General features: G+C 51.7%; 2 protein-coding genes across 2 annotated transcripts; both read left to right on the plus strand.

Annotated features, from left to right (window-relative positions):
* The first annotated feature begins 1,407 nt into the window (after nucleotides 1–1,407).
* eIF4B (eukaryotic translation initiation factor 4B) lies at nucleotides 1,408–4,846 on the plus strand. Its single transcript, XM_029112477.1, has 7 exons — nucleotides 1,408–1,671; nucleotides 2,718–2,843; nucleotides 2,941–3,107; nucleotides 3,226–3,756; nucleotides 3,854–4,093; nucleotides 4,203–4,313; nucleotides 4,404–4,846. The coding sequence occupies exons 1-7, from the start codon at nucleotides 1,665–1,667 to the stop codon at nucleotides 4,494–4,496; spliced, it is 1,275 nt and encodes a 424-aa protein (XP_028968310.1). The 5' UTR covers nucleotides 1,408–1,664; the 3' UTR covers nucleotides 4,497–4,846.
* A 769-nt stretch (nucleotides 4,847–5,615) lies between these two features.
* Nucleotides 5,616–6,620, plus strand: LOC100908180 (peroxisomal membrane protein PEX16-like). Its single transcript, XM_003746918.1, has one exon. The coding sequence runs from the start codon at nucleotides 5,616–5,618 to the stop codon at nucleotides 6,618–6,620; it is 1,005 nt and encodes a 334-aa protein (XP_003746966.1).
* The last annotated feature ends 1,682 nt before the right edge of the window (nucleotides 6,621–8,302 follow it).

Consider the following 8,302-nt stretch of genomic DNA (forward strand, 5'->3'; position numbering starts at 1 on the left):
TACCTGCGACGCCGGCCGCAGCCAGCTTATCGATGATTCGTGTTCTAGAGGCCAGATCGAACGCGGCTCTGTAATCTATGAATACCGCGTAAAGTGGGCGTTGGGTGGATCTGGTGCTGACCTCCGCTCTATCCAGCAGGGTCCCACATGCCGTCAGCGTGGATTTCATTCGATTTCATCGAGAACACCGAAAAGATCCCCTTTCAAGCGGAGCCCACCTTCACGAACCGGTCGGGGAGCATTTCTCTGCCGGTGAACAGTGAAATGAGTTCGCAAGGCGGGGACTCAACGTGAAGCATGCTATGTGAGTTTCACGGGCATGCTGAATCCATTAGCGGATAGAGCTCGCAGAATCGTGCTGCCGAAGATCAAGTCATAAGGGCGCTCTCCGATCACTTCGTCACCTAATCACCGCAATAGAGAACCTTGATCGCGACCCCGGTCTGTAGGCAGGGGACCGGGGGTTTTTCCAAACCCTTCCACTTGCTGAACGAGATCTCTCGGACCTTCTCGAGTCCGAGATTGCCTCGGTTCTAAACTTCTTAGGGAATTCCGTCAATCTCTGAAGACGGTCAAGGGTTCTCGCTATCCCGATCGGATATATCGAACCCCTGATTTGCGAGGAAATCGGAAAGCTCTGGTTGTTTGTGGAAGAACATTGGATTGCCGATGCTAATTTCGGGAGTAGATGGCTGAAAGCGAACTCTCGGTGTGCGTCTGTTCCGGCACTCCGGGAAGAATCTAAATCATTAGGGAAGAGAAACCGCGCGAAATAATCATCCGCTCAATTTATCGCATACTCCATCTCGTCCACTACCGTTCTCTTCAAATCACCCTCTTGTTGCCAATGCGCGAATCAGCCAGCCCCGTAACCGGTTTTACCACGGACCCATGGGTGCGTCTTCTGCATCTGTTATAATCTCCCACGTTCTCGCGGTGCCGCCACGCCGAGGCCGGAGTACCGCTAGCGGCATTTGCGCGCCATGTGCGCGTCTCCGAAACAGCTGAACTCAAAACTACATTAACCGCGAGGAGGGAGGAGCCAGGGAAACGCGGGCACCTATGGGTTCTTGCACATCAGGCCTCATCTATGTACATAGGGAAGCTTCCGGGACTCCAGGGGTAATTTCCTGAGGAAGTCGACTCGGAAATCATTCGGAAAACGGATACCGACCACGTATCTCAGGAAAAGATAAGATAGGGTTCATTGAAGTTTCCGAGATGAGAGATCCCCAATCAGCCGGGGGAGAGCGCCCCGGCAGAGAGAAGCACTCGATGATTCACAATTCACAAGCCGGCCGCAGCCGGCGGAGAGCATCTAGCCAATGGCCGGGCGAGATGTTCTCTCTCCAACTCAGTCCGATTTAGCCGGTCTTTCGAGCGCCAACGCTTCGTAGGTGAATCGCTGCACTTGACCCGCTAAATAATCGAGTTTAAAAGGGTCTAGGAAGCTTGAACGGATCAATCCGGCGTAGGAATCGGTTTCGAGAGGACGCGAGCTATCTAGGAGTAACTCAAGCTTGAAAGTTCAATTTGACGAGAAAAAAAAGAAGAAACCTCGTGGAATCTCGGCGGCGTTGTTGGACACAGTAACGTGGCCCTTGCTACGGATTGCTGTTGTGTAGCAGTTCTTGTCAAGTTTGAAGACCACTGTCTGCGGAAACATGAGTGGTAAGTTTTTCGAACGAGCGCTTTCTTCTGACTTTCACGGTCCCGGTTCGCTCTGGGGAACTCCACCGCTCTGTTCTTCCGAACGGCAGGCGACCGGCATACATCGTCACCATAAGGCGCCTAACCTATACGTTCTTGTCACGTTCGGAATCGGAGACCGATTCTCGGTGTTCTTGGGAGAAATTTCTCCATCCGCTCCCGGCAAGTCGGAAGACTTTCGCAGCTTGTCTTTTTGCGATCAGCTCCAGGGGCTCATTGCGGATGGGAGGCCGTGGATTTTCGGATCTTCTCGAGGGTTCGGAGTGAACGTTCGATTTGTTGGGAGCGACGTGACTACCTTTCATCCTGCACCCTGTGCGGAAAGCACGGCTGTTGAGTCTCGGTTTACGGTCAGAAGCCCGGCCTTCTCTTGGGAATCAGTTTCGATACATGCGCGGATGTAATATCAGATATAGCGTTCAACCGGCTAACCACCAATTCTACATATCCTCGGAGTTGCCACCATGTCTTGAGCGGAGTCGCATCGGGAGGATATTACTTTGACTCATACTGACAGACAGCAGACAGCCGGTGCTTCCTATTATTTTTCGCCCATCACTCTCGGTACGCTACGGTTTTCTCGTGCCCTGCTCCCTGGTAAAAAGCTCAGAGAAATACGCGTAGTATGAAAAGCTGAAACAGCTGCGGAATCATCTCTGGAGACTCCGAATCATCATTGACCCATCATTTGTTTGTTTTGATCCATTGTCTCTACTTAGTGGACTGATTGCGTGGCTGGAAGTCATGGGTAGTGTATCTGATCGGATCATGTGCTCGGGAATTCAAACGTTGCCCGGATAGATCTGTTCTCTTCAGGAGGGTGCAAACGGGCCGTTTCTCCGAGACGTGGCTCAGTGAACGCTTCGGCCAATGATTTGTCTCGTGAGCGTTGGATTCGGAAGCTGAGCGGAACGTACCAATTTCGACCTGCAGGGAACTCCAGGGAACCTCGGGGCTCATCCTGGGCGGATTCTTCCGTCAACTCACAGTTTCTGCTCCGTTTTCAGGCAAAAAGAACAGGAAGTTCAAGGGAAAGGCCTTGGACCTCAATGAGTACCTCGGAGACAGCGGAATCATCAATGTCAAGCAAGGATTCCAAGTAGTTCAGAAAAACTTCCTGGAAGATGCCTCCGGTAAGTCGCTCTTCGTTTAGAAGACTCTTCTAACTCTTGTCCTCAAAACGAGAGTTGGCCTTTTCAACCTCAATCCTTAATCCTATTTGCTTTTCAGGATCAGATATTGGACCGATTGTCCTGCCCACAGCTCCGATTTCCTCTCGAGGAGGGAATGTCGACGAAACAAAAGTTCCCAGGGAGCCCCCGTACGTCGCCTTCCTCGGAAATCTACCCTTTGAGATCAGCGAGGACGAAGTCGCTGGGTTCTTCGGAGAGTTGAGGGTAAGTCACGTCACCCGATCCGAGTTCCGTCGGTGGCAAAGAATGGAGACACCCTGTGCCGTTGAGATACCGGGAAATCGAATGAGCCCCATCGAATAACATGAGTTATTTTTCACAGTTGTCCAGTGTGCGTTTCGTGAGAGATTCTTCAGAGCGCTTCCGAGGTTTCGGGTATGCAGAATTCCAAGATCGGGCCGCGCTCATCGATGCTCTCGGATTGGACGGTGATATACTCAGAAACCGCGAGATCCGAGTGAGTTTACCAAACGACAGTGAAAATGAGGGCCGCGGTGGTTTCGGACGGGACTCCGGGAGATCGGGAGGCTTCATGTCTCGATCTGAACGTCCGATGGAGCGGGATCTTCCCAACGACTGGAGAGCAGCTGCCCGCGAAGAACAGTCGACCCGGGGATTCGACAATTACAGTCGCCCGGATCGCTACGGCGGTCGCGACGGGGGCTCAGGGGATCGCGATCGCGATCGCGGTGGAAACGAGAGCAGAGACTGGAGAAGCGACAGCCGTGGTTTCTCAGGACGTTACGAACCTCCTCGGGATCGTGAGGAGACGTCGTCGGCGCCGGCCGGGAGGCCGAAGCTGAAGATCGCGCCGAGAACGCTGCCTGTTGATCCTATCAAGGTAAGCCACCGAGTTTCCTCCTCTTTAAACTGTTTCGAGAATATATACAGGCCCGTCTAATCCCGGTGTTCCGTGGGCTTCTTCTCTAAATATGTGCTCGTCTCTCCAGGTCCAGGAGGATCCTCTACCAGAAAAGAAGCCAGAAAAGCCCAAAGTGGAGAAACCCAAAGCAGCGGATATCTTCGGTGCTGCGAAGCCGGTCGATACCGCAGCTAAACTTCAAGAGATAGAGAAACGTCTCGAAGCTAAACAGAGAGAAGAGGCCGAAAAAGCGAAGCAACAGGAAAAGCTTGAACAACAGAAGGCTTCTTCGAAAGAGACGTCGCCACGCCAAGAGCAACCGTCGGAGGTCTGTACCCTAGAGCTCGCAGGATAGATCTTCTGCCTCTATCCAGTGAACTCGACATGCGGAAACCCGTCCCGAATCCATTCGAATCAACTCTGACTCGTTTTTTCAGGACTCATCGAAAAAGTGGCGCGAAGAAATCCGTGTCGAAAAAGAGAAAAAAGAGCGAAAGCAGCGCTCTGAGAGAAGAGCTCCAGCTCAAAATCTGGAAGAACCTCAATTCGTAAGTTTCCCTTCCCTTCAGGCTGTCGAGATTCGTTCGAGATATTCGACCTCGCATTGAATTTACATTCTATCTCTCCTCCTATTGCAGAACCCAACTAGTAAGAACAAATACGCCGACTTGGACGTTAGCGAGAATCAGGACGGATCCGGCGCCGAGGATGGCATTGAACCAGAAAACTGACGGCTCCATCCCTGTAAATAGTTGCCGACTCGGTCGCTCTCAATCCAACGAATGGATGTTCGAACGAAATCAGAAGGGAGTGTTACGGAGACCAACGGAGACGACCGGAAAATCAAGTGGAAGAGGTCAGGATCGGAAGAATAATCGGGTGCGGGAGGCAGTGATGAGGAAAAAAATTGAAGAGAGAAGAATCATTCGTCGAAACATACTTGTTGCAATCATCGTCGTCGACTTCGAATCATTGGAACCTAGGTTGTGTCCGACTTTTGTACGAGTTCGCTCTTTTCGAGCAGTGGCAGTTGGGTAAACGTCCTGAATGTTTATTCATCGTCTTAAATAAACAACCACAACCGAACAACTCGCTCATGCATTAATTGGCTCTTCGCGGAGCTCCTACTCGAGTCGGAATGCAGCGACTGATTCGACTCATACGAGCTAGGGAGTTCAGGCGCTGGGCGGTCTCAGGAGAGGCAGACGAATAGGCTCGAGAAGGGCAGGGAAGTCCCGCGCATAAGAAAGGCGAGGGGGTCCCGGCAAGTAGTTTAATCGACAGGACTCTCAGGGTGAAAAAAAATCCGAGTTCACTCCGTGGGCCCATGCGGACTCACCTCCCACTTGAGCTGACTCCTCTAAAAGGGTGAGTAATGAGCTGACTCGAGATCCGGAGCGACCACGGGTCGCTCGGTGATTGAAGTCTCGGCAGAGGAGGTTACCGGCTGGGCAAGGGGTTGCTACGAGCGTCCAACCCTTGCTCAAAGTGCCTTGAAAAGAGGCTGTTAGATCGGATCCTGCTTCATCCGATCCTCCCAGCTTCGACTCACGTCGAGTATAGTGTACCGTATAGTGTGTTTTGACGGGTTGCTCAAGCTTCGAAAACGTTCTCCGTTCGCTCCTCACGGAAATTTCCTCGTACAATGGGTCCATGACGGGATCGAGCGATTGAGCACGGAGAATATTCGGAGCTCGGCTCGTGGAAGATCCGAGCCGTCAATTGAGTTGTTTTTCGTTCGAGAACTCAGTCTCGATTGTGATTGTGTGCCTTTTCCACCGGGACTTCATTGAGGATCACCGCCGGTCTCCTCGAGTTCCTCACCCACGTCATCTGTGTCGTCGTCAACAATGTCGGTCCTCTCTCGATACAGGGAGTTCGTCGAGAAAAACCCGATCGCTGCGAAGCAGGTCGAGGCAGTGATCGAACTTTTCACCTTCTGGCGAGTACATGGAGGCTGGGAGATCTTCAATGAGGGCATGCGAGCGTCGGCGAAGCTCGTGCAGCTTGCCCACGACATCATTCTCAGACGGCATCATGCGCTTCCGATAAGCGCAGTGCAGGTAGTTTCGACCCTGAAGACCATTCTCCAGGCCTTAGACTATCTCCAGTGTTTCCTGGAAAAGATCACTTTCTTTGCGAGCGGCGACGCGTACCGGTGGTCGATGATTGCTTTCATTCAGACGGCGAAAACCGTGATCCGCGCCGTCCTCCTGTTCCACTTCAAACAAGGAATGTCAATGAAAACTCCCGTACCGCCCTTGGAGCGCGGCCAAGACCTGGAATACGCCTCCAAGTTGCGGTCTCTCCGCCACAAGAAGAGAGCTCAGGCGACCTTCACCTTGAAATCGGGACGCGAGGTTCGGACGCTGGCGGCCACGCCCCCGCTGAATGAACGGCGTTGGTGCGAAACGAAGAAAGTCGACCCCATGGAGCAGATGGAAGAGAAGTTCTCATTCGTGCCGACCGAACTCCAGGGACCGCAGCTCATCGGCGAGGTTATGTACCTTATGACGCCAATGGCGCACCTCTTCGCCATGAAACTTTTCGGGACGAAGTCGTGGAAACCTTTCCTCATCGCTCTGGGAATGGACGCATTGAGCATACAGCAAATGCAGCAGGGCACGAAACAGCTCCAGAAACCAGAGAAAATCGAGCTCTCCAGAAGAGCACGGGGTCTGGCCGAGTACTCCCTGCGAGCTCCTCTGTACGAGACGCATGTGAAATCGAAACTTCAATCATTGAAACAGGGCATTTTCGACATGTTCCCATTCATCACTTTCCTCGACCAATTCGTTGAATACGAGCTCAACGAATTAGAAACAACCTACTTCAGGACGTGGGGGAGCCACTGATAGCATAAACGACGGGAGATATATTAATAATATTATGGTATTTATATATATTTCGACCTCTTTCCCTAGCCAACTTTGCCAAACGCTATGTACACTAATTCTGATGTGATTGTGTACAGCTCAAATTCCCAGTATTTGACGCGCTTCTTCGGACGATCATTTTTTTTCGAGTCAGTGGCAGTCGGGTAAACGTCCTGAATGTTCTAAGTCGTCTCTATACATAAAAATGACTTACACGCACTTGGATGTCCCGTATGCGCTCTTGAACTACGCAAGCCAAAATCCTCAGATTTTACCGGAACATCCGCCTCAGCGCAGAGAAGGTTATAGGCTAAAAGAATCCCCTCGAACATTGATAGTTTTCCCGTGAGCTCAATTTTCCCTCCGTTCTGGTTCACATCATCGTTTTCTGATCATTGTGAATGGAGCAGCTGCGGGCGCTCTTTAGCGCTTACGTCCGGGAATGATTAGGACTCAGTCGGTTATGAACAGGAATGGGTGAACGTATTATTCAATGTGATGTGATTGTTCAACTCTGTCCTTTTTCTATCAAAGTACGTAGACTATACAAACTGTGGGGCGAGCTAGACAATATGCCACCGAAGCGGCCCTTTATCGGTCAATCGACCCATGAAGCTCGAAAGAAACGAGTCGCGCGTCGGAGCGAATATGTGCAGAAGCGTTCGTCAACATGGGATCACCATCACCTTGGGATCCATCACTTTTGGATCTCTCAGTCAGAGATGTTTGTATTAGTAAAACTTTTCACTCTTCGGCTCTTGCATGCCATCGCGGCGAGTTCCGATCCTGGGGAGATGTGATACACCCAAACCTATGTTAGGCTTCCAGTCCCGGAGATGGGGATGTGCGGTGAGAATCATTCATTCATTGGACCTTTCTGAAATCGTGGGGGCTCTTGACTATTCTCTGTGCGGTGGAATGTTCGGCTCCGAAGGGGAGCGACGAATCAAAGTGAATGCCCGCAATAGCACCGAGTACAAGCTCGAAATCGGCCTCAGAATCAGCAGCGAAATGTGTCGGTTGCTTTATCAGAAGAAGTTGCGGGAATCCGTCCCCTGGCGCCCTGGCGGTAGAGGATATGAGAGAGGATGGGCCTACCGGAACCGTGTAGAGTATACCCACGGTGGCGGCCTGATAATCAACGTTCCTATCGCGCATGCAAGAAATCCCCGAGCCGTCCGAGACGAAATTATTTGGGAGCGAGCTCATCTTTGAGGGACACTCAAGAGCCTGATGAAACTTGACGCAGCGTCCACGGCTGGTCTCATCGAGTCACGGGCAGTATCCATGTTTGATCTGCACAGAAAGGATGATCGATTCTCCATTTCGAAAGTTGAGTAACCCTTCCGTGAATCGCTGCCGGAGGACCATCAGCACGCGCGGGTTACGGGAGTTTTCGGTCAGTTCCGATCCGATGAGCTCGCTAGCAGCTGTCATCGTCGTGCAGAGCACCGAGAGTATGCTGGCAAGAAGGTCTAGCGACGACCGATAGCACGGTCATCAAACACGAAGAAGACGACGTAAACATGAACGGATTACAGAATTGGTGGATCCGTGAGGGTCAATGTGAAGAATTCGACGAACTTGAAATTCCGAAACCGCCGAATAAATAACCCACTCGGGGAGTGAGCTCGATAATCACGACGCATTCGTCATATTGT

The sequence above is a fragment of the Galendromus occidentalis genome, unplaced genomic scaffold, assembly GCF_000255335.2.
Source record: "Galendromus occidentalis unplaced genomic scaffold, Mocc_1.1 scf7180000077509, whole genome shotgun sequence".
NCBI lineage: Eukaryota > Metazoa > Arthropoda > Arachnida > Mesostigmata > Phytoseiidae > Galendromus > Galendromus occidentalis.